Here is a 27,401-nt window from a genome sequence, read left to right on the forward strand (position 1 = left end):
CAATCTTGGCTTGGGGTACGCACCATGTGTCGGTGCCAGGTTACCAGACTTAATAAAACATTTTGAATAAAATACATATATGAAAATCTAATTTTATGTAGCGACTGCATTTTTCAGCATTAACTCTAAATGTTTACCAACTTTTCATGCATGTGTAGACATTTTTCTGTGTTCATACAGAATCAAGTTTTATTTAAATAAATATATACAATATAGGTGGCCACCAAAAAAAGCTCTTTGAGGCTGGGATTTTTTGCCACCTTAATTGTAAACTTTAATGGTCTCATTGCTTGTTGTATATGACCACCCACAATATGTTTGGCACCAACACTCAAATCGTAAAGCTAACATTTATGGAGTGGGAAAATTGAGTGGTTTATTACCAAAAAGGCTAGTCTTTCAGGATGGCATTGAATATCCTACATTAAAACATTTCAATCCAATGAGCCCCTGGTCTTGTGATCATTGCAATGCATTTAAAAGTGTACAGCAAATAATCTCTGCCTAATGTTAACTGTAAACCAGAGAGAGAATGTGTTCAAAAAGCCTTAATGAACATGCTTAACCCCTTCCGGAACGGGACGTACCTGGTACTTCCTGGTCACATGTCACCACCAGACCGGGACGTCATCCCCAAAAAAACAGGCCCAGGCAGACCAGCAACAGCAAAAACTAGCCACATGAGAGTGGAGACCAGCCCCAACCCTCCCCTGCTGCCTGATTGCTCCATGAGAGCGACAGTGCAGCGTTAACTCCTTCAATGCTGCTATGTGTATGAAACAATCGCCGCATTGCAGGGGTTAACATTTGTCCCCACAAGCTTGTGGGGACTAAATATCCGTCAATGCTGTGCTCCAATGGAGCATCAGCATTGAAAAAGTTAAAAAAAAATATATAAAAACAAAATAACAGCACTGACCTGAAAGTCCAGGGTGTTTCCAGGTCAAATGCTGTGAGTTTAGTAAGTCGGCTGATGATGATCAGATCACTCCTGGCCAATAGGAGTGATCTGATCATTATGGCAGCCCCTGGATGACTCTGCCTTAGAAAGAGAGAGGGGTCATCTAGGGTAACTGTGGAAAAAAAAATAATTAAAAAAAAAAATACATAATCATTACCTGATCACTTGTCAGGGACATTTTAAGTCATTGATTATTGATCGGTCCCCCTGATCAATGTCAGTGGCCTAAACTTGTAACTAACAAGCCTAAGAACTGTCAAAATTACCCTAGTTGAACACCTTGACTTGTCTACTGTTCATAAACATATACTTTTATGGGGTAATTTACAGTGAGGGGGCTTCCAAAATGTTCCAAGTGGGATATGGGTCCAGCAAACCAATTTCTGAAAATTTGTGCATGTTCTAGTTTTGGCCTCATGGCTTCCTAAAAAAATGCATGAACCATGCATGCGAGGCCTTGTTGGAATCAGGGGATCAGGGGTTGGTGAACAAAATGTGGTGTTTTCTTCCACTGTTGCCCTTATGTGTGCAAGAAATTCAATGCAGCATAGAAATGTATGCGTTAAAAACGCAAGAAAGTTAATATTCTGTGAACTTTGGCAGACATCAATGAAGAAATGTAAATATTTTATTATATCTTTTCATGTGACAACACTGAAGAAATTACACTCTGCTACAATGTAAAGTAGTGAGCGTCCCGCCTGTATAACAGTGTAAATTAGCTTTCCCCTCTAAATAACTCAGCACACAGCCATTAATGTCTAAACCTTGGTAAAAAAAAAAGTGAGTACACCCCTAAGTGGAAATGTCCAAATTGGGCCCAATTGGCCATTTCCCCTCCCCGGTGTCATGTGACTCAATGTTACAAGGTCTCAGGTGTGAATGGGGAGCAGGTGTATTAAATTTGGTGTTGTCGCTCTCAAAATCTCTCATACTGGTCACTGGAAGTTCAACATGGCACCTCATGGCAAAGAACGCTCTGAGGATCTGAAAAAAAGAATTGTTGCTCTACATAAAGACGGCCTAGGCTAAAAGAAGATTGCCAAGACCCTGAAACTGAGCTGCAGCACGGTGGGCAAGACCATACAGCGGTTTCACAGTACAGGTTCCACTCAGAACAGGCCTTGCCATGGTCGACCAAAGAAATTGAATGCACATGCTCAACGTCATATTCAGAGGTCTGCACTGCTGTCCTAGGAGGAAGCCTCTTCTAAAGATTATGCACAAGAAAGCCTGCAGACAGTTTGCTGAAGACAAGCAGACTAAGGACATGGATTACTGGAACCATGTCCTGTGGTCCGATGAGATCAAGATAAACTTATTTGGTTCAGATGGTGTCAAGCGTGTGTGGCGGCAACCGGGCGAGGAGTACAAAGACAAGTGTGTCTTGCCTACAGTCAAGCACGGTGGTGGGAGTGTCATGGTCTGGGCCTGCATGAGTGCTGGTGGCACTGGGGAGTTACAGTTCATTGAGGGAACCATAAATGCCAACATGTACTGCGACATACTGAAGCAGAGTATGATCCTCTCCTTTTGGAGACTGGGACACAGGGCAGTATTCCAACATGATAACGATTTCAAACACACCTCCAAGACGACCACTGCCTTGCTAAAGAAGCTGAGGGTAAAGGTGATGGACTAGCCAAGCATGTCTCCAGACCTAAACCTATTGAGCATCTGTGGGGCATCATCAAACGGAAGGTGGGGGAGCGCAAGGTCTCTAACATCCACCAGCTCCATGATGTTGTCATGGAGGAGTGGAAGAGGGCTCCAGTGGCAACCTGTGAAGCTCTGGTGAACTCCATGCCCAAGAGGTTTAAGTCAGTGCTGGAAAAACAGTAATTTTACTCACCGTAAATTCTCTTTTCCCAAGTATAGTGGCAGTACCGGCGGGCTTGCTCTCTTCTGTAAAAGATCGAAGCGGTTAAGCTCCACCCCCCCTTACCCTATAACCGCCAATCAGTTAAATAACAAGAGGACCAAAGGCTGGAAAAAAATCATCTTTATTAACGAAATTTGGGAGGGAAACCCATACTGCCACTATACTTGGGAAAAGAGAATTTACGGTGAGTAAAATTACTGTTTTACCCGGCATATAGTGGCAGTACCGGCTTGATTAAAGATGAGAAAATCTTTTGAGGCTGAGAGAGCCTGGAGTTCCCCAATCCGTCGAGCTGATGTGATAGCTACTAAAAATGCTGTCTTTAGGGAGAGGAATTTAAGCGAAACCTCTTGGAGAGGCTCAAACGGAGTCAAGCACAGAGCCTTGAGCACCATGGGTAAGATCCCATGGTGGAAAAAAACAATCTAACCGGAGGTCTCTTAATCGTGATGGCCTTAAAAAATCTCCGAATTAAACTATCCGACGCCAGATCGAGTAGCAGAAAATGACTGAGAGCAGACACTTGACCTTTAAGTGTTGCAACCTTGAGGCCCGCTTTAAATCCCACATGTAAAAAGCACAAAATGACCGGAATGGATGGAGGAGAAGTCTGCAGGCCTTGAGACTGACACCATTCAAGAAATTTCCTCCAGGTTCTTAGATAAATTCATTGCCCGATGCGTCCGTGCTTACCGTTCTCGCACTTCGACGGTTTGTCCAGTCTCCACTTTCCAGCTTCTTATTTCATACGTTAAACCATTTAAGGCGGTTTTGTCTCCAACATTAGCCAGATGGGTTCGGTGGCTCCTTTCCTTGATCGGTGTGGAGTTGTCCTTTTGTGCCCACTCGGTTAGAGAGGCTGCGGCCTCCTGTGCCCTTTGGGCTGGGGGACATTCTATAGGCCGCACACTGGTCTCATGCCTCCACCTTTTGCTCCTTCTATTTCTACCCTGTGTCTTCAGTGGCTGCAGCGTTGGTTTCGGGCGTTAAAACTGCAAAATAGGAAGCCTCCTGTCTTGCCTTAAAATTTGAAATTATTCTAGCCTTGGTGCGCAAATAATTATAATTTTCATAAAGACAGGAGGTGAGTATTTTCCCTCCCGGTAGGTGCTTGGCTCCCTTGGGCGAGTATGTCATACAATGTTTTGGGCTTATCTTGTCCGTTTATGGTGCATTCCTGTTTCTATTTGGTGTTTTGTTGTATTTGGAAATGTTTTTCTTGGGCCTTTGTTGCTTATTGCTGGAATGTGGTTTTTCTCTCTTCTTTCCAGCTTGAGTTCATCTCCGTGCCATAGCTGTTGTGGTTTTTCTGGTTCCAGTTGCCTCGTCGCGCTACTTGTGAGGATTCTAGTTCTGGTTCCGGTTCCAGTTGCAGTTCAAGTTTCGGTTCTCAGTTGATGGATGTTGGCTGACGTTCTTCGGCTCCGGTTCACAGCAGACGAGGAAGAGGGGAAATGTCTAAGGGTTTACATACCACCTGTGTGCTGTTTTATTGGTTGTTTTCACTCTATACGTTTACTCTCACCAACAGCAGCAAAGAAAGAGTTAAGGAAGATATGCAAAATACTCTCCTCCAGTCTTTATTAAAATCATTATTATTTGGACACCAAGGCTAGAATACTTTCCAAAAAAACATGTTGGTTAGGACATGTGTTAGGAGACTAAATAAAAAGGGTTAATTCCTACCTAACAGTACTGGTCAGCTAGGCTGGTTCCCAGTCACACAAAAAACACCTTTCCATAAACAGCCAAATATTTGTCTCACCCCTCAGGCTCAGTTTCATGTAGACTCACAGACTTATACAACATATTAGTGCACCATGGGGAGGGGGGGTGTTCTGACATTAAACTGAAACAATGGCAGTCACTCCCTGGTTGCATATCCTGGCTGTCTGGCAGAGATAAGAAAAAAATGTCGGTGCGCTAAGCTAGTCACAGGCTCAAATAATACAAATGTATAATACGAGGCCTACCAAACAGGCGAGGAGGTTTAATTGCACCTCCCCCAACACATTAATAAGGTTTTGGTAGCAGTATAAACTGCTTTGTGTGCCCACTATGTAGGAGATGAGAGTAGGTCTCACCCTATTGAGAGTGTGCCTTGACGTGGCGGGTGAGCTTAATTATGCTTTGGCCAATTCATATAACCAAAACCTCTCATTTATATTATGTTTATATATTTGTTGCCAACTTTATTAGGGTAAGAAGCGCAGACAGTTTTTGTTTTTTGTCTGGCAGAGATAGCAAGCGATTGCCTCTCCAGTGACCCCAGTGATAGGGTTCCGTCACACATGGCATCGTTGACTAACAAAATGTCCAGGTCCTCTGGCAGAAAAATAGCCCAAAAACATTAAAGAGCAAACCACCATATTTCACTGTGGGCAGGAGGTACTTTTCCATATGGCTGCCTTTGTGTATGTGCCAAACCCACGTCTGGTGTTTATTGCCACATAGCTCTATCTTGGTTTCAACTTGCCATATAACCTCATCCCATTTGAAGTTTCAGTAGTGTTAAGAAAACTGAAAACCTTTTTTGAAACCCTTGCAAACAACTTGTGATCATGTAGGTGACATCTGAGTGTAGTTTTAGAGACATTCCAAGGCGCAACTAACGTCTGCAATTCTCCAGCTGTGATCCTTGGAGATTCTTTTGGCCACTTCAACCATCCTCTTCACAGTGCATCCAGACAATATAGACACACGTCCTCTTTCATATTAATTCATAACATTTTCACTGGATTTATTGCTCTGATGGTGGAAATGGGCATTTTCAATGCTTTTGCTGTTTTCTTATAGCCACTTCACATCTTGTGACGCTAAACAATTTTTCCCCAACATAACAGCTATATTCCATTGTCACCATGACTGACTGACTAAGCAAATTTGCCAATATTTATACCAATATGTATACCCCCGTGAAACAAGAAGTCACGGTTTTACAATGTCCTGTTCCTAGTCACACAGGCATTCTAAAATGTAAAATATCACTAGGAATATACGTAAACTATATTTATTGTTGTCCAAGTTGTTTCTGGCCATTAGCACATGTCAATAGATTAATGTGGCTTCTCTGGCCTTTGCTGCTACCCCAGAAAGTTTTCCCTGCAAAAAAATTATGCTCTCTGCACATGCGATTCAGGAGCGAAATTTGTTGCACAGTGCCCACATTTACTCACTCTCTCATGTTCTCTAACTGTTTCACTACTTTTGTCCTCATCTTCACAGACGTAACTTGGTGGGAACTTCCACAAAACCAGGGGCCCTACCGGTGACGTCCTCTCCCCGATCCTCCAATAGGGGTAAAGGACATCTAACATGCTGTTCAAACTTGGAATTTTGACACAGTAGAAGTCACCCCAGTAGCCCCAGCTAGGCAAGCAGTCTTGTCCTGTAGCATGTCAAGGAAGCCTCCATGCCCTGAGGTACTGGGGCCAGCCTCCTTCCTACACACTTTTTGGCTGAGGTGCGGCAGAGTGCAAATGAGGGCCTGATTGAGAAATGTGTGTGTTTGCTGCGACTAATACTGGCTTGCTTCCAATTAAACTGAGCTCCTGATTTTTTTTTTTATTTTTTTTTTTTTAACACATGAATAAACATATCTACAAAAAACAAGACACATACAACAATACATTAATTAAATGCAAACAAACCTTAGGCTATAAAAACTGTGTTATGAATAATCCTTTTACAAAATTCATATATAATTCATATTATTTTAATAATCGATTACTTAGCCGATTATTTTTTCAATTAATCGGATACATTTTTTCAAAATATTAGGGCTGCAACAAAAGATTATTTTATTATTATTATTTTTTCAATTAATCAATCGGATAAAAAATGCAAATTTTTTTAATTTCAAATAATGTAATAAAAAAAACGTACAAGTTACACTTACATCTCTTTATCACAATGGCCTCTCTCTCTCTCTCTCTCTATTCACCTTCTTATTTTACTGACATAATAAAAGCTACAAGAAGCTTAAAAGCTTCCGCTAGGGCTTCTATGAAGCTGCAATGAAAGTGCCTGTCAGCAACAGCGGTTCACAAAACACCAGGGAGTCGGGAGAGAGGCAGAGTGGTGTATGGGGAGGGGGGGAGGAGGCAGAGTGGTGTATAGGGGGAGGTAGAGTGGTGTATAGGGGTATAATGAATTTCAGAGTGGCATATCTGGGGAAGGCAGAGTGGTGAATCAGGGAGTATAATGAATTTCAGGGTGGTGCAGGGCATTTATGGGGGGTAGAGTGGCATATCAGGGTGCACAGTGGCATATAGGGAGGTATAAGGCATAAATGGGGGCGAGTGGCATATTGGAAGTTATAAGGCATATCAGGGGGCACAGTGGCATATAGGGAGTATAAGGCATATCGATATTAGGCATATCAGGGGGGCATAAGACATATCAGGGGGTAAAAGGTATATCATGGGGCTCAGTTGCATATCACTGGCATATAAGGAGTATAAGGCATATCAGGGGCACAGTGGAATCTCTGGCATATAGAAGGTATAAGGCATATCTGGGGCAGAGTGGCAAGCTGGGGGTCAGATGTGCATAACTGGGGGCAGTTTGGTAAATAAAAAAAAAACATAAACAAGGCTTTTTTCTCATAGTGTTTATTAAATATGAAAAATAGTTAACATATGAATTAATACTTACTAATAACTTTGTATTAAAACCTAGTTTGAGAAACACTGTTTGGGTTCTTGTAGCTTTTATTATTATGTTAGTAAAATAAGAAGGTGAATAGAGAAATGCCATTGTGATAAAGAGATGAAAGTGTAAATTTTTTATTACATTATTTGAAATATTTTTTAGGGCTGAACCAACTAATCGATAAAATCGATAATGAAAATCGTTGGCAATAATTCATTATCGATTAGTTGAATCTATTTTTATCGATTTATAAAAAGAGGTTTTTTTTCCCCAGAGCAAATGCTCTGAAAAACTCCTCTCCTTATATAATCCGACCTCAAACAGAGATCGGATTATAACACTAAAATCCAGATCCCCGCAAAGCTGCAGGGGACCTGGATACCCCTCACTGTCAGCCGGTGGGTGTCCGTGCGATGCGCACAGACAACTTCCGCCTCTCCCCTCCACCTCCGCTCCTACGATGCAGTGGCAGCATCACATGATGTAAAAGCCCCAGCGGAAGTGAAGGTGAGTAACGGAGGCTGTCTGTGCACATCGTGCAGACCCCCACCGGCTGACAGAGAATCGAGGTCTCCTGCAGAGGATCATCCTCTGTCAGCTGATGGGGGTCTGCGCGATGAGCACAGCCTCCGTTACTGCTCTTCACTTACGCCGAGGCTTCTATGAAGCTGCAGTGAGAGTGCCTGTCAGCAACTGAGGTTCACAAAACACCAGGGAGTCGGGAGAGAGGCAGAGTGGTGTATGGGAGGGGGGAGGGGGGAGGAGTCAGAGGGGTATATGGGAGCCACCCTCCCATACATCACTAGAAGCCCTAGCAGAAGTGAAGGGGAGTAACAGAGACTGTCTGTGAGCATCACGCAGACCCCCACCAGCTGATAGAGAGAATGATCCTCTGCAGGAGACCTCGATTCTCTGTCAGCACGATGTGCACAGACAGCCTCCATTACTCCTCTTCACTTCCGTTGGGGCTTCTACATCATGTGATGCTGGCGCTGCATCGTAGAAGCCCCAGCGGAAGCGGAGAGGAGAGGCAGAAGTTGTCTGTGCGCATTGCACGGACACCCACCGGCTGACAGTGAGGGGAATCCAGGTCCCTTGCAGCGTTGCGGGGGATCTGGATTCTAATGTTATAATCCGATCTCTGCTTGAGGTCGGATTATAGAAGGAGAGGAGTTTTTCAGAGCATTTGCTCTGAAAAAACCCTCATTTTATAAATCGATAAAAATCGATTCGACTAATTGACAATGAAAATCGTTGTCAACGATTCTTATTATAGATTATTATCAATTTTATCGATTAGTTGTTGCAGCCCTAATCACAACACAAAATTACAAACAATTTGGGAGTCGCCATACTGGAGAATGTGCTAATGTCCAAGGGTCATAATCTAATCAGTCATCCTAAAGAGGCAAAGACGGGACATATATTTATTCTGTAAAAAGTATAGTTTACTCAGGTATGTTGTTATAGGCTGCTGAATAACATTGTTTTAATGCCAGGTCTGCTATTATTTCGTGTTTTTTTCCCATTTGTAACTGATAATTTATTTGAGCTTTCAGTTTCTCCCAAGGAGGAACTTCTTGATTTTTCCATGTTGTATGGAAAAGAAAACTCTCAGGAGAAAGTTGAATACCAGTCTCTAACATATCTTGTACTGAGACAACCATGTGCCAAAATGTATCAAATTTTTTACAACTCCACCAGATATGAGCATAAGTGCCTTTCTCTATACTGTATCTCCAACATAAGTCAGAGACTTTGGGGTACATCTTTTTCAATCTTACTGGTACCAGGTGCTATCTATTAATTATTTTATATTGTAGTTCATTAAGGTTTAAACAGTGTATGTTCTTTTTTAGGTTAGTTAAGGTTCTATACCAGTCTTCTTGATTGATTTCCAGAGCTCTCTCTTTTTGCCATTTCAACATGGACTTTAATTCAAGTTCAAGCTGTCCTCTTCGTCACAAATCCCGCTTTTTAACACTTTAGTAACATTAACATCTTGGATTTATTTCCATTGTGAGATCTCTTCTCTAATTCTATGAAGTTCTTTACTCGCAAATATGTAAACAGCTCATTCATAGATAACTCAAAATCAGCAACTAGCTCCGGAAAGGGTCTAACTATCATCTTTGACCAGCTGGTTATAATTCCTTAAACCTCCATTTGCTTATGTCCAGATCCTTAATATTCATTTCTAAAAATGTTAAAGAAATATTTGGCATTATAAAATAGCAAAAGTTCTTTGACTTTCTGAATGTTACCCAAAATTTTCCCAAATTACTTAGGATTAAGTTATCTCTACTAATTATGGATTGTAAATTGGAGGATATAAAATAGTTCAAATCAGCTGTCTTTAAAATAGATGATTCTATTTTATACCAGGTCTCATCGTGATCAGACTATCAACTAGGGCTGCAACAACTAATCGATAATAATCGATAATGAAAAGCGTTGCTAACGAATTTTATTAATCGATTAGTTGAATCGATTTTTATCGATTATAAAATGAGGGTTTTTTCAGAGCAAACAGTCTGAAAAATACCCCTCATTATAATCCGTTTCAGTGACTCACAGCAGCAGTTCCTACTTAAAGTCCCTCCCTGTAATCACTGTGACAACTGGCCCCACCCCTTCCTTCTCCAAAACCACATGGCTGTGACACTCATCTAACTAAGTATAAAATTAATATTTGGGCTGCTGAAAGTTAGGGGAGGTGGGGGTTAATTTAAGGGCAGCTATGGTTAATGGAGTGTTTAGGGTTAATTTAGGGGCAGTTATGGTTACTGGGGTGTTTAGGGGCAGCTATAGTTAATAGGGTGTTTAGGGTTAATTTAGGGACAGCTGTGGTTGTGGGGTGTTTGGGGTTAATTTGAGGCAGTTGTGGTTAATGGTGTGTTTAGGGTTAATTTAGGGGCTGTTGTGGTTGATGGTGTGTTTAGGGTTAATTTAGGGGATGCTGTGGTTGATGGGGTGTTTAGGGTTAATTTAGGGGTAGTTATGGTTAATGGGGTGTTTAGGGTTAGTTTAATGATGAGGACTGAGGGTTAATTTAATTAATTTAATAAAGTTAACTTAAGGTGCAATTAGAGGTAAAGGGGGGCAAACTAAGGGGAATCTAAATCCTGGGGGCAGTGAAGATTAACCCAGGACTTATTTATAAAAGTATGGTGTCAGTGTGATGTGAACAGGTCTGTGACTCTATGAGGGGACTATGAGATATCAGGGGGGTTTAAGGCATATCTGGGGAGGACGGAGAGACATATCTGGGAGTATAAGGCATATACGGTATATAAGGCATATGTGGGGAGGGCAGTGTGGCATGTCTGGGGAGGACGGAGTGGTGTATCAGGGTGTATAAGGCATATCTGGGGGTAGAGTGGAGTGGCATATGTGGGAGGCAGCATGGCGTGGCATATGTGGGAGGCAGTGTGGCGTGGCATATGTGGGAGGCAGCGTGGCATATGTGGGAGGCAGCGGTGCAAGCCTGGGAGGCAGCGTGGCAAGCCTGGGCTCAAATGTCCATAAATTGGGGGGGCTGGTTTTTTTTTTTTTATACTGCTGTTTGTATTTAACATAGTTTATTAAATTATTTTAAATAAATGAAAAATTTACATTCATTTTTTTTATCCGATTAATCTAAAAAATAAATCGGCCAACTAATCGATTATGAAAATAATCATTAGTTGCAGCCCTACTATCAACCATTTTGAAATATGTGTAATCATTGCTGCTTCATGGTATTTATGTCCAGAAAGGCTACTCCCCCTTGACTTATACTTTTCTTTAGGATCTTGACCGAAATTCTTGGGGTCTTAGATCCCCATATAAATCTTGTGAATGACTTTTGGATCTCCATTAGTCAACTCTTGGGAAAATAAAAGGGAACTAGTCTAAACAAATCCATCTTGGAAGAATATAAGATTTATCCTTCCCCACCAGGAATTTAAAATTCACCACCAGTAATTTATCAGGATTTGATGCTATTTTTATCCCCAGGTAAGTAACTTCCTTAGAGGCCCAGGTAAATAAATATTTAGTCTTTAAGGCTTGTGCCAAAGGGCCAGGATAATTAACCAACGTTGCATTAGTTTTAGATATATTAAGTTTATAATTTGCCACCTTTCCATATAAAGTTATTTCTTTAAATAAATGCTCTGTTGAGTCAGCTGGATCTAAGACGGTATTATTATTATCTTTTATTTATATAGCGCCAACAGTTTACGCAGCGCTTAATACAATACATAAATTCAAGGGATATGACAAGACAAGAATTGACAGACTAAGACAAACCAATACATTTGGTGGAGAGAGCCCTGCTCGCAAGCTTACAATCTAGAGGGAAATGGGGTGACAAACATAAGGCATAAAGAAAGGGTGAGAGGTAGTGTGGTGGTTGTATCGATGACAAGGAAGTTCTAGCAGCTAAGATGGCATGCTTCTCTGAAGACGCGGGTTTTTAGATTTTTCTTGAATGTCGGGAGGGAGGGAGAATGCTGAAGGTTCCTTGAGAGTAGAAATCTTGTAAACTGGAAAAGAGGTGATAAGTGAGGAGGAGAGCCTTAGCCCATGGGAAGAACGTAGTAGAAGAGTATTTGCTAATGAGGTCAGAAATGTATGGAGGAACAGTATTATGGATGGCCTTATATGTCAGTACCAGGATTTTAAGTTTAATTCTAAAGGTAATTGGGAGCCAGTGGAGGGTTTCACAGAGGGGGGAAGCAGAAGAGGAGTGACGTGCAAGGAAGATGAGCCTAGCAGAGGCATTTAGGATAGACTGTAGAGGAGAGAGAGTCGAGACAGTGGAGTGCCAACCAGAAGAGTGTTGCAGTAGTCAAGACGGGAAATGATAAGTGAATGAACCAGAGTTTTTGTGGATTCTTGGGTGAGGAACGGGCAGATACGAGAGATGTTTTTTTAGGTGCAAGCAGCAGGATTTGGCGAGGGACTGAATGTGAGGGATGAAGGAGAGGTTTGAGTCAAGGATGACCCCAAGGCATCAGGCCTGGTTAGTAGGAGAGATAGTCGTGTTGTTAATGGTGATAGAGAATTCAGGTAGTGGAGATGGAGGGAGGGAAGATAATGAGTTCAGTTTTAGAAAGATTAAGTTTCAGGTAGCGTTGTGACATCCATGAAGAAATAGCAGACAGGCAACTGGTAATACGGGACATGAGAGATGGAGAGAGATCAGGAGAAGACAGGTAGATTTGGGTATCATCTGCATATAGATACTGGAGGCCAAATGAGTTGATTAGTTTGCCAAGAGAGGAAGTATAACGAGAGAACAGCAGAGGGCCAAGGACTGAACCTTGGAGGACACCAACCGAAAGTGGAAGGGGCGATGATGTCTTGCCAGAGAAGTTGACAGAGAAGGAACGGTTAGACAGATAAGAGGAGATCCAGGAGAGAGCTGTATCTCGAATGCCTATAGAAGCAAGTGAGTCTAGAAGAAGGTGGTGATCAACAGTATCGAATGCAGCAGAGAGACCCAGTAGTATTAGAATAGAGAAGTGACCTTTTGCTTTGGCAGAGAGCAAGTCATTGGAGACTTTTGTTAGAGCTGTTTCAGTAGAGTGAAGGGGTTTGAAACCAGACTGTAGAGGGTCAAGGAGGGAATTAGAGGAGAGGGAGTTAGTAAGGCGATTGTACACAATCCGTTCAAGCAGCTTAGAGGTAAAAGGAAGCAGAGAGATAGGGCGGTAGTTAGTCAAGCAGACGGGATCTGAGGAAGGATTCTTTAGAATCGGTGTGATTAGTGCATGCTTGAAGGCAGATGGTACAGTTCCAGATGATAGAGAAAGATTAAATAGGTGGGTAAGTGATGGACCAAGGGATGGACATAGAGACTTTGTGAGGTGTGAAGTGATGGGGTCAAGGGGACAGGTTGTTGTGTGAGATGAAGAAAGAAGAGTGGCTATCTCTTCTTCAGTTGTAGGGGAAAAGGCAGTTAGTATAGGAGGAGTGGAGAGAGTGGTGGTGAGTGGTGTAGGAGGGAGTTGTAAGGAAGAGAGGTCTTTTCTAATAGTCTTGATCTTCTCTTTGAAGTGGGTAGCAAGATCTTGGGCAGTGAGAGAGGTTTGTGGTGTGGGTGCGGAGGGACAGAGAAGGGAGTTGAAAGTAGAAAAAAGGCGTCGTGGGTTGGAAGAAAGGGAGAATATGAAAGTGGAGACGTAGAGCTGTTTGGCGAGAGAGAGGGCAGAGTTGTAGGTTAATGGCTCTATAAGTGGGAAGACTGGAGGTGGAGAGACTATGCACGTGAGGAAGCCGATTGGTGAAACGCGTTGTGCTGAATACGCCCATTGAGGAAGTGGACACAGAGGAATCCTGAGAGAACCAAGCTGTTCCTGCTACAACACAGCATTATTCCGGTCCTTCCCACGGGAGCGTTAAAGTATTCTTATATGTAAGATACTATTTTTTTATTTATATTAAAACTACTACTTTTTTTTAACACTTTCTCCTCCGGTCTTTTCTAGTACACCGGTACAAAGAAGAAACTCCATTCCCCAGAAGGGGCTCTATGGGCTTCCCAACAGAGGAACTTATTGAAGAATCCATTTTAATGAATTTAAGTATTATTTAATTTCCGCACATATTGTGGTGTCGTTTGTAAATTTTGCGCAGCACTTTATTTCTTTGTTTTGTGTATTATCCTTTACACACTTGTGGTCAGTGTGTTGGTTCTGCAGCACCAAGGTATTATACTTGTTTAAGTTGTGTCATTACACCAGATATCTGGCATTTTCATTTTAAGCGCTGAGTATCACTCTTTCCTTTTCACTCAGAGTTGTAGGTGTGAAGCATGAATTTATAGTGAGTAAAGTCTTCGCTGGATTTTGATTTTCTGAAGTAGCGTTCAGCTGTGCGGCAGCACTTCTGAAGAAACTGTGGTTTTGGTATGCCATGGTTGGCGTTTAAATTGTCGGGGGTAACGTAGTAATTGGAGCTATGGTGTCGAGGGATGAAGCAAGTGTGTTATATAAAAAGAGGCTGCTGTGTCTGGGCAGGAAAGGGTTAACATGGAAGGTAAGAGGTAACAACAATATCATCAGCATAGAGCAGGGGTGTCCAAGTTTTTTCTGCAGTGGGCCACTTCATCAGAATTGTATACCTGCGCGGGCCGCACTCATTTTTCACTGTGACAAAAAATATGGCCTTTAATAAAATATGCAGATTAAAATAAAGTAAAATGACACAAAACCTTTACTTTTCCTCTCACTGATTTCTGGGCCTAGAAAGTTTTGCGACTACAAATTCAGGATTCCCTAGATTTATTCTAGGGATGAACTAAAATGAAAATTCTGGACCAAAACATTCAGGGTTCACTTAGCCAAAACCGAAAATGACCCCCACCTTTAAAAATAATAATAAAAACTCACATTTTTAATAAAAGTAGGTAACACACAATTGGACAAAATTAGCAATATGACTTGGCAACCAGTAAATGCAGGCAACCAGTAAATGCTGGTACCTAGGCATGATGGGGCTGTGCTCGCTGTGATTGCTGTTAGCAATCACACTCCTACCATGCCAAGTCAGCCAATACATGCTGGTACAGGGTGGCTGTAAGTGATGTGCAGACCCCATACTGCTGGCAGCATCACTACACAAGGGGGGCAGCTAGCTAGGTTTCAGCATGTACTGGCTGACTTGGCATGATAGGAGTGTGATTGCTAACAGTAGTCACAGTCCCATCATGCCTAGGTTCCAGCACTTACACATCCATCCAGTAAATACTGGAACCTAGGCATTATGGGACTGTGATTGCTGTTAGCAATCACACTCCTATCATGCCAAGTCAGCCAGTACATGCTGGTACAGGGTGGCTGTGAGTGCAGACCCCATACTACTGGCAGCATCAATACACAAGGGGGGCAGCTGGCCAGGTTTCAGCATGTACTGGCTGACTTGGCATGATAGGAGTGTGATTGCTAACAGCAATCACAGTCCCATCATGCCTAGGTTCCAGCACTTACACATCCATGCTATCACACACACACACACACACACACATTTATTCATATAATCATTCATTCACAGATTCATTCCCTCAATCACACACACTCATTCAAACACCCTCCCCACCTCCTTACCTGCAAGGCAGCTCCTCGATGCCGCTTACAGACTTCAGCAGGGGGCGCGGCCTCCCTCTGCCTTCTCTGCTAAAGCACAGAGGAAGTAGGATGTCACGTGAACTCCGCTTCCTCTGTGTGCAGTCCAGAAGTCCCTCCCACAAGTAAGTAGCAGGGCTTGAGGTGCGGCTCGCGTAAGATCGGTTGCCCTGGCTGCGGGCCGCATGTTGGACGCCCCTGGCATAGAGCATTATTTTACCTTATTTTCCTTTATTCAGGCCTCTTTTAATTTGTACATTGTCACTTATACTTTGAGCCAGAGGTTCCAAAGAAAGTATATATATATAAAAGGGGAGATAAAGGGCAGCCTTGTCTAGTGCCATTTCTGACCTGGAACCAAAGAGAAGATATGCCCTGTCCAACTATCCTAGCCGTAAGGGAAAACAGAGCCATTATCTTATGTAGAATCTTTCCTTCAAGACCCAATTTTTCTACAGATGCTTTGAGGAATTTCCAGTTGACTGTCAAATGCTTTTTCAGCATCTAAAAACAGAGTCATCATGGGGTTTATCTTCCTTTTATTAATGTCCTGTATTTGTATTAACCGTCTAATATTACTACTAGAAGTTCTTCCTGCTACAAAGCCTACCTGATCCTTATTTACTTTATTTATTTTATTTATTTAAGACAGAAATTATATTTTTTAGTCTGGCCGCAAGAAGGGCAGCATAGATTTTAGTGTCTGAGTTAATCAGAGAAATAGGTCTATAGTTAGTTGTAACGGGTTCACCAAGAGAGCTGTAGTAACTCCCAGAGATCACCCACATGTATCCTCCTATTGTCCCCAGAATAACTTCCAGCACCAGCCAGCATGCGCACCTTGGAACCCCGCTATGTGTACCCAATACGTAGACACAACTACCTTGAACTGAGTACAGCAGGAATAAACAGTTTATTATTGTAAAACATAGCCTCATATAGCCACAGAACTTCATTAACATAAATTAACAGATACGTTCATACAACCCAACCTTTAATCCCCTGGCAGCAATCCTATTGATGGGATCAATTAAACAATGGAGTTTCTGCCTGTGCTATCTTTGTTTGACAGCCAGGCTGGAGCCATCTCTGAGTACCTTGGGGCCCTGTATGACAGGTCATTCTGTCACATTAGTGATCTTATCAGGGGGCTTGTCTTGCTTTAAAATGGGAACTATATTGGCACGCATAATTTTTAATGGAAAATGGGCCTGTTTTTCCATTAAATTAAATATATTGCGGTTTCTGAACTAATGTTTTTTTTGTTTTTTTTTTATTAGAAAATCCATCTGGGCCCGGAGCAACGTTGTTCTTTAAATGATTAATTATTGATTCAACTGCCTCAATATTAAATGGCACATTCAATTGATCTAAATGTTCTTTTGATAATTTAAGCAGAGTAATTTTATTTAAGTAATTTGGATGCAGGGTTCTTCAGACTGATCTGGAATATTATATAATTCTTGTCTTGGTACCATCTTTCAAAAGCAGCTCCTATTTCATGTGGAGTATAAAAAGAGTTATCCTTTTCTGTTATTTTATAAATTCTATGAGATGTCACTTTTTTTTTTTTTTTAATTTTGCTGTTAGGAGACAATCTGTCTTGTTATTCTTATAGTACCATATCTGATTTAACTTCCTGAGATTCTCCTTTATTTTAGCCATATGGTGATCATTGATTAACTTTTTAACCCTGCTTAGTTTCTCTGACATTTCAAAAAGTGGTGAATTGGTAATCGATTGAGCTCTAAATATAATTCTGGGAGAGAAGAAAGGGATTGTTTTTGCTCCTTAGGGCTCAGCATTATTATTAATGTCCCCTGGGGTTACATTCTCTAAAAAAAATAATAAAAAAAAGTAATTTTGGCTAAATATTCCAGATTTTCATTATTCTGTAGAACAGTATCATTCAATCTCCAATCTCTGCAAGGGTTATCTCTGCTGAGTTATTATATCACAAATAAATGTCTTAACATCTTTAATATATATTGGTCACCTAGAAACATATCTAGCCTTGAATATGATAAATGTACTTTTGAAAAGTGTGTATAGTCCCGGTCCTCTGGCCTAAAAGATCTCCAAATATCATAGAGGGCAAATTCCTTAAATAGTTGTTGACGTTTCTTAGTTTGTTTTATTTAGTCAATAGGGCACTTGGCTCCTGTAGGGAATTGTTTATCAATATTTGGATCAACCACCATGTTGAAATCCCGCTAGAATAACCTGACCTTGTTTGATTTCATCAATTCTATTTAATAACTTTCTTAAAAAGATAACTGGGATCTATTGGGTGCATATATATTGACTATAGTAAATAGTTTCTCATTTAACTGGCATATTAGTATGATATATCTAGCTTCTAGATCTACCTCTTGCTATATGTTCTCATACTTTATCTGGAATTCCAAATTAGAATTGCCACTCCTCTTTTTTTATTGTTTACTAGAGAGGCGTTAGCGGCTAAAGAATACCCTCTAATTTTCATTTTCTTCATTTTTGGTTTTATCAAGTGGGATTCTTGAATCAGAGCTACGTCAATATATTATTTTTTGCAAGTTTTGGTTAACATCGCTCTTTTATAGTTTGTATTTAACGCTTGGACATTAAGGGTTGTACATTTGACCATAAATGTCTAGCTCTTCCTGACGTCCCAGTATGGCAAAACTCCCTAACATAGTAAATAACAAACCAACAAAACATAAATTGGACTACATACAACACAACACAAGATATACAGAGGGAGAAGAGCCCCTCCCTCTCCTCTGTATTCGCACCTTCCCGCTAAACATGGTGCGAGAATATAGACTTGACAAAGTCTATGATGAGGGGATTTGAGTCCGCTGGAACTCTTTAAAAGTATAGAACTCTATATTAACCCTTCACATGAACTAAATCTGTTAATTTACATTTCATTTTGTTCCGCTGAGAGTATAAGGAAAGATCCAAGTCATAGAAGATATTAAAGTTTTTATATTGATCCTCTTGTAATTAACAACAAAACAAAAAATAAAATAAAAGCTGATTTTAACCTCAAGCATCTAGTCTCATCAGAGCTGTTTTAGAAGCAATCGAATAGGGGTTTTTTTTCTTCGTTTTTTTAAGCGCACGGGTGTTGCCATATTTTAGAGGCATACAGCCTTTGAATATGGTGAATATGATATGAACGATTTTTTTGGCATGTTGAAGACCGCTTTCTACAGTTGTTTAACACAATGATGTGGCAAGCAAGGGCTAAATGACAGTAAAACCACTGAACTGCTTATTAAGAATTTCTGTTTCTTTGGATGCAAGCCACCTTTTTTGTATCTCTCATTATTACTCTAGCATGGAAAATAAAAAAAAATTAAAAAAAAACACTTTTCTAGCCATAAATTAAAACCATCGTGCAATTGCTGGGTGTGTCTATCCTTTGGTGTAGTACTGCTGTTGGTAGTGGTCCAGCAATGCAAAATCTGGATCTCCTTACAAGCCCGATGATGCTGTCCCTTTATTATTTAAAAGGTCCACTGAATTCCACTGAACATCTTTTTGAAAAGTAAAAAAATCTTCCAAGTTTCATGTGAACCAAAAGGTCAAAATACAAAATTATGTTTGTAAAGAAATGCACCAAAATCTAAATAAAAAGGGTCCTCTAAATCAATTTTGCTCCCCCAATATAAAACATGTTGTAAAATGATTAAAAAATACTTACCCAAAGGAGTATTAAGACAAACAAACTGTAAATCAAACCAAAAATTTTCCACATCTTGAATAGTTTTCAAATGATAATGTCGCTTATCAAAAGGATGATTTCCTTGAGCAAGATTATAGTGAGGGTCACAGCTGGTGGTATCAACAATTGTAGCCTTTTTCTTCACATACACAAATACCTGTTGATGAAAACTTACCATTGTAAATAAACCCGACATCAAAGTATACCAAGGCAAATTTCATACAGCTAATGATAAATACCCAACACTACTGGGAAAAGTGAAATTATAACTTAGCAGCATGTTCATAAAAAAAAAAACTTAGCTCACGTCACTCAGGCCTGCAGAGAAAAAAATGGTATATATTGCAACAAAAGAAAATGCATTTGTCAATGCAATCATATTTAACTGTAAATGAGAATGGGACATAATGCTGGTTGTAAGTCATTTTAACCTTTTCCGTACCGATGACGTACCTGGTACTTCCTGGTTGGGTGTCACCCACAGACCGGGACGTACCAGGTACGTCATCAATGATGCGCGATCCAGCGTCGATATGGACGCCGGGATCGCGAGGGGCGGCTGCTACTGACTGATGGATGTCCCTAGCGATCTGTAGCAGCCACTCCCCCTCAAGTCCGTTCATGTGATCGCTTTGAAGCGAATCACGAGCACGAAATTAAAATATATATATATATATATATATATATAATTAGATATGTTATTTTTACCCCCATTTGCTCTAAATCTGTACAATTTATATAGGTGTAAAAAACTTGAATTTGATTTCAAAAGAAAGCCCTACTTGCATTATTATTCACATAATTGAGAAAGAGGGAAGTTACAATGACCAGAGACATTGTAAAAAAACATATGAAAATTGCTTCGGTCATGTAGTATAAACCTGCCTTGAACCTGAAGGGGTTAAAGCACTTTTGTAAGCTTTTTTTAGCCATTAATGTGGAAAAACTTTTCTTCTTAAAACATCTTCTAGGTTCCCCTGCAGACAGAGTAAAATTGGGGCCAATCAGATGACTCCCTAATGGTATTGAATGATGGCTAAATATCTGACCAAACGCCCAACTGCATTTCCAGAACACTTTCTTGTTGCTGTGCATAGTCTTGCCATGGTGTTAGTAAGTTTGACTGTTACTCAACCAGTATTATTCCTCCAACACAGCGATTTATAGCTCAGTTAATGATTGTTGTGACGGAAGCCTCCGTGCCATAGGCTCCTAAGGAGGCGGGACGGAGGGCCAGTTTCCTCCTTACAGACTATGGGCCTTGGCCTAGAAAGTTCTTCTCTTCTTAGGGAGGACTACTTCCCCCTGGTACGCAAGCCACGTTTCCCAAAGTACAATAGACTCTAAAAAAAATTGTGGAGCTCGGAATTTTTTTTTTGGGTATACTGCATTTTGGGAGGGGGTTTAATTGTGGTTTTACTTTCCATTGGGTCAGGACTTACAGTACAGAGACCTTTATGGCCAGTATTTTCACCTGGATCTGATATCCAGCAGGTTTCAGCCAGAAGTCAGGGAAACGCCTGTGTTTACCATTCTCTTCACAGACTACAAGAGCGCCCCCAAACCGGGCTGAGGTGGGCTGAGTGCAAATACTGAGCCGTGTGCAAAGGAGGACCTGTGTGGTTTGCTGTGTCTATTGTATGTAAATTTCCCCCTTATACTGTTTAAATACCCCTGTGCCATAGTGCTAGTGCAGTTCCAGTGTAGAGGCGTCCCCCCCCCCTTCCCTCTACAACGCTGGTTCTGTCAGGTGCTGAAGAGGTTACTTACTGGGGCCCCGGAGGAGGAAGCAAAGTTTGGCAGGAGTACCCAGTCAGGGTAAAGGGCGTCCCGTCACAACATATTTACACATATATATATATTATTCACACATGTGTGTATGTATATACATACTGTGTTTCTTATTCAATAAAATGCTGGAAAAGTCCCGGTAGTGCACCTTTTCTTATATTAATTATATATATATATATATATATATATATATATATATATATATAGTGGCAGACTGTGTGGTATAGTCATTGATGGAATGTCCCAGGGCTTCCATACAAACTGTATCACTAGTAATTTGGAAACCATGGTAAGGGTCTCAACAGCAGAGCGTCTGGAGAGCAGGGTGGACTAGTGCTCCAACAGCACTAATTGCTGTTAAAAACAAAAATCTACTCCAGAGCTTGTACTAGACAGGAGCTCCACAGGTGTTTGCTCTAATTGGGGCTTAACTGCAGCTGATGAATTAGCAGACAATGTGTGAAAAAGGATCAGCCTGATGCAGCAGAAAGAAGCCAGTGTTAGGCCAGCTAGGAGAGCTGATGGACTCAAGAGGCCACTCTCTACAAAAATTGCGTTTTGATCTTTCATTTATTGAAAAGTGGGAAGTCACCCAATTGGACATAATCTGTTGCTGTGTATGACAAGTGCTCAGGAAAAGCTCAGGAAAAAGCATAAAAACTTTTATTTTGTACCGACATATTCACTGCTGTTTATTCTAACCAAATAAACACTGAAACTGAGCTGGATGTGTCCTGGGCTTCATTAACCCTAGACTGTGGTAACTAACAAGATACTCTTCAAAAACCCTGATGTAAAAGAAAAATTTGTCACAATATATATACTTCATCTTATTTTAATTTGAAATACCTGATCTTTGTCTTGAAATTTTTCTATTGGACCAAACTGCACAAGTCCCATACAGCTTAATTTTTGCAGACTCTGGAACACTGAAAACACATACCTCCTGAAACAGATACATTCCAGCGAAAAATGAATAAACAAAACAAATATAAAACACTCAATTTAAACTGAGCATAACAGTTCTAATTAGTCAAGACCATTCATGCACATATGCAAATAAATTTTTATATATATATATATATATATATATATATATATATATATATCACACACACACATATTTGCCCAAATATAGGCTAACCCTCCCCCCCCACACACACACACTTAAAAGTGGGGGTGCAGCCTATAATCGGGGTTTAGCGCAGTTATGCACAATTCTTATCACCCGACGCCTGGGACATGCAGTTTTGGGCGGCGGGCGGGTTTTTGATCTTTTTCCATTTTGCTCTACTCTCCAGCAGCCGGTGGACATCTGCGCGACACGCGTAGACAACCTGCGTGCATCGCAGACAAGTCAAGTCGGGGGGGGGCTTATCTAGGGGCAGACTGGCATTTCTAGGGGGTCAGAATGGCATTTCTAGGTGGCATAAAGCATATCAAGGGGACAGAGTGGCATATCAGGGTGACAGAGTAGGATATCTATAAGTAAGGTGCATTATGAATTAAGGGGGACCTTAAAATGGCTTTTGGTTTTCCATATTTCTGTTTATATATAACCTATGCTGCATAATCGATACCAAAAATGTTAACATACATGTATTCCTGTGTATTAGGTAAAATACTATTCCACTATTATTATTTACACCTGTTCAATTGCTTGTTAACACAAATAGCCAATCACATGGCAGCAACTCAAAGAACTAAGGCATGTATACGTGATCAAGACAACTTGCTAAATTTCAAACAACAAGAGAAAATATCCAGTGAGCAGCAGTTGTGTGGACAAAAATGCCTTGTTGATGTCAGAGGAGAATGGGCAGACTGGTTCGAGATGACAGAAAGGCAAACTCAAATAACCACTCGTTACAACCAAGGTATGCAGAATACCATCTCTAAATTCACAACACATTGAACCTTGAAGCAGATGGGCTACAGCAGCAGAAGACCACACCGGGTGCCACTCCTGTCAGCTAACAGGAAACTGAGGCTATAATTCCAACAGGTTCCAACAGGCTCACCAAAGATGGACAATGGAAGACTGGTCTGATGAGTCTCAATTCCAGTGGGGACATTCAGATGGCGGGGTCAGACTTTGGCGTAAACATGAAAGCATGGATCCATCTTGCCTTGTATCAATGGTTCAGGCTGGTGGTGGTGTAATGGCGTGGGGGAAATTTTCTTGGCACACTTTGAGTCACTTAGTATCAATTGAGCATCAGTTAAACACAACAGCCTACCTGAGTAACGTTGCTGACCATGTCCATCTCTTTATGAACACAGTGTAAACATCTTCTTACGGCTGCTTCCAGCAGTATAATGCACCATGTCACAAAGGTCACAATCTCAAACTGGTTTCTTGAACACGACAAGGAGTTCACTCTACTTCACTGGCCTTCAGTAACCAGATCACAAACCAATAGAGCACAAACCAATGTGGTGGATGGGGTATTCGCATCATGGATGTGCAGTCGACAAATCTGCAGCAACTGAGTGATGCCATCATGTCCATATGGACCAAAATCTCCCAGGAATGTTTTCAGCACCTTGTAGAAAGTATGCCACAAAGAATGAAGGCAGTTCTGAAGACGGAGGGGGTCCAACTCGGTACTAGCAAGGTGTACCTAATAAAGTGGCGTGTGTGTGTGTGTATATATACATACACATTATAATATATATATATATATATATATATATATACACACACACACACACACACCGTATTTGCTCGATTATAAGACGAGGTTTTTTTCAGAGATCAGAGTTCCCCGCACCAGTGCGGGGAACTCTGATCTCTGACAGCCGGGGAAAGTATGCGTGACGGACAGAGACAAACCCCCGCTGCCAACTCCACCTCCTTCCGGCTGCAGCAGAAGGAGACGTCAACCCGCTGCCCCGGCAATACAGCAGGGAATTGGAAGCACCAGTAAGTAAGTAAGTAAGTGTGTGTGTGTGTGTGTGTGTGTGTGTGTGTGTGTGTGTGTGTGTGTGTGTGTGTGTGTGTGTGTGTGTGTGTGTGTGTGTGTGTGTGTGTGTGTGTGTGTGTGTGTGTGTGTGTGTGTGTGTGTGTGTGTGTGTGTGTGTGTGTGTTAAATGGGGGGCATGGGCATATAGGGAGGTATAAGGCATTTCAGGAGGCAGAGTGGCGTTAAGGAGGCATTGAATAGAGCACTCTGCCTCCTGAAATGCCTTATACCTCCCTATATGCCACTCTGCCCCATAATATGCCTTTTAACCCCCTAAATGCCAGAGTGGCATATAGGGGTATAAGGCATCTCTGGAGGCAGAGTACTCTATACAATGCCTTTTAACTCCCTTAATGCCACTCTGCCTCCTGGAATGCCTTATACCTCCCTATATGCCACTCTGCCACATAATATGCATTTTAACCCCCTAAATGCCAGAATGGGATATAGGGGTATAAGGCATTTCTGGAGGCAGAGTGGCACATAGGGGGTCAAAAGGCATACCAAGGGGCACAGTGGGATACAGAGGGTTAAAAGGCATTTCATGGGCCACAGTGTCATATTGGTGTGGCAAGCCTGGGGCAGATGTGCGTAACTGGGGGACAGGTTGGAAAATACAAGGAAATAAAAACAAAAAAAATATTTTTCTCAATCATAGCTTTTATTAAAAAAAAAATAGTTTACATGAATTAACATTTACTGGTAAAACTTTTTTCCTTTAGGGTCGTCTTATATTCAGGCTTTTTCTTTTTTTCCTAAGTAAATTCAGATTTTGGGGGGTCGTCTTATAATCGAGCAAATACGGTATTTATATATACATACATATATATATATATATATATATATATATATATACACACATATATACATACATACACACACATGTTTTATTAAATCATGTACACATAGTAAACTGTATAGCATAGTCCAATATGCTAAATAATCTATGCAATAGTGTTTAGCAATTCAATAATAAACACATTAATTCCACCTCACTAACATCTCTCAATTTAGCTAAAAGCTGTGATGGCTAAAGTTCTTAATTAAACTTTTCGGTGACTAAAACATAACATTGTACATTCCTGCAATCTGGCTAGCACTGGAAAGGGCTTTGGGATTTTTCTGGTTAATGTTCCTTACACATTGAATTGTTATATTGTGGTACTTGAAAGCAAAACAAGTGCTATGCATATACACTATATGAACAAAAGTATTGGAACTAGGGCTGAAACAACTAATCGTCAAAATCGATAATCGATTATCGATTAATCGGATCGATTTTTATCGATTATAAAAAGAGGTTTTTTTCAGAGCAAATGCTCTGAAAAACTCCTCTCCTTATATAATCCAACCTCAAACAGAGATCGGACTATAACACCGGAATCCAGATCCCCCGCTACGCTGCAGGGGACCTGGATTCCCCTCTCTGTCGGCCGGTCTCTCACTTGCGTCTCTCTCCCCCTCCCATACATCACTCTGCCTCTCTACCCGGCACCGTTACTGACAGGCACTTTCCCTGCAGCTTCATAGAAGCCTCAGTGTAAGTGAAGGTGAGTAACAGAGTCTGTCAGAGAATCATCCTCTCTGACAGCCGGTGAGGGTCAGACTGCGTTACTGCCCTTCACTTACACTGTGGCTTCTATGAAGCTGCAGTGAAAGTGCCTTCAGTAACGGAGCCGGGTAGAGAGGCAGAGCGGAGTATGGGAGGGGGGAGAAGTCAGAGGGGTGTATGGGAGCCACCCTCCAATACACCACTCTGGCTCCTCCCCCTCTCATACGCCACTCTGCCTCTCTACCCGGCTCCCTGGTGTCTTGTCAGAAACGGAGGTTCGCAGGAGGCAGAGTGGAGTATGGGAGGAGGCAAAGTGATGTATGGGAGGGGGAGGAGCCAGAGTGATGTATGGGAGGGGCCAGAGTGGAGTATGGGAGGGGGAGGAGCCAGAGTGGTGTATGGGAGGAGGCAGAGTGGAGTATGGGAGGGGGAGGAGCCAACGTGATGTATGGGAGGAGGCAGAGTGGTATATGGGAGGGGGAGGAGGCAAAGTGATGTATGGGAGGGGAGGAGCCAAAGTGATGTATGGGAGGGGGGAGGAGGCAGAGTGGAGTATGAGAGGGGAGGAGCCAGAGTGGTGTATGGGAGGGGGAGGAGCCAGAGTGGTGTATGGGTGAGTTATAGTGGTGTATGGGGGGGTATTATGAATTTTTAGGGCATATAGGGGGTATAAGGCATATGGATATTAGGCATATCAGGGGGGCATAAACATATCTGGGGTAAAAGGTATATCAGGGTGCTCAGTGGCATATAGGGGGTATAAGACATATCGATATTAGGCATATCAGGGGGGCATAAAACAAATCTGGGGGTAAAAAGTATATCGGGGGCTCAGTTGCATATCACTGGCATATAAGGAGTATAAGGCATATCAAGGGGCACAGTGGCATATGAGGGGGCACAGTGGAATCTGGCATATAAGAGGTATAAGGCATATATGGGGGCAGAGTGGCAAGCTGGGGGTCAGATGTGCATAACTGGGGGCAGTTTGGTAAATAAAAAAATGTAAACAAGGCTTTTTTCTCAGTTTTTATTAAATATGAAAAATAGTTAACATATGAATTAATATTTACTAATAACTTTGTATTAAAACCTAGTTTGAGAAACACCGTGTTTGGGTTCTTGTAGCTTTTATTATTATGTCAGTAAAATAAGAAGGTGAATAGAGAGAGGCCATTGCAATAAAGAAATGAAAGTGTAAATTGGACGTTTTTTTTTCTTCAATTTAAAATAATGTATTTTTTTATCCGATTAATCGACAAAATAATCGGCCAACTAATCAATTATTAAAATAATCGTTAGTTGCAGCCCTAATTGGAACACCTGCCATTGCATTTTAAATACATAAACATTAGTATGTAGTTGGTCCCCCCTTGCAGTTATAGTAGCTTCCACTCTTCTGGGAAGGCTTTCCGCATGATTTTGGAGTGTTTCTGTAAGAATTATTGTCCATTATTCCAGTAGAGTATTTGTGAGCTCAGGCACTGATGCTGGACAAGAAGGCCTGATAGCAATCTTCAGTTAATCCCAAAAGTGTTCGATGGGGTTGAGGTCAGGTATCTGCGCGGGCCAGTCAAGTTCTTCCACACCAAACCCATCCAACCATGTCTTTATGGACCTTGCTTGGGGGCATGAAGGGGTTAATAGCACAAGGCCTCTGGATTTACTAACTTCACCCCTTAAGGCATCAGTTATACCAAGTTAACCCCCAAATCCTGCCACCACTCACGATTTTGATACCGGATTCGTGAAAAATCCGAATTAAAACATCTC

At 41.4% G+C, this 27,401-nt stretch overlaps 1 protein-coding gene across 2 annotated transcripts in view; it reads right to left on the reverse strand.

Annotated features, from left to right (window-relative positions):
* GTF3C1 (general transcription factor IIIC subunit 1) overlaps positions 1–27,401 on the reverse strand; it is a 195,212-nt gene that overhangs the window by 142,406 nt on the left and 25,405 nt on the right. For both annotated transcript variants that reach the window (XM_053472098.1, XM_053472099.1), the window contains 2 exons: positions 21,960–22,056; positions 19,299–19,476 (listed from right to left, as the gene is read on the reverse strand). In XM_053472098.1, coding sequence (XP_053328073.1) covers positions 19,299–19,476; positions 21,960–22,056 — 275 coding nt within the window. The remainder of the gene's footprint in view (positions 1–19,298; positions 19,477–21,959; positions 22,057–27,401) is intronic.

The sequence above is a fragment of the Spea bombifrons genome, chromosome 7 (genome assembly GCF_027358695.1).
Source record: "Spea bombifrons isolate aSpeBom1 chromosome 7, aSpeBom1.2.pri, whole genome shotgun sequence".
In the NCBI taxonomy this organism is placed as follows: Eukaryota; Metazoa; Chordata; class Amphibia; order Anura; family Pelobatidae; genus Spea; species Spea bombifrons.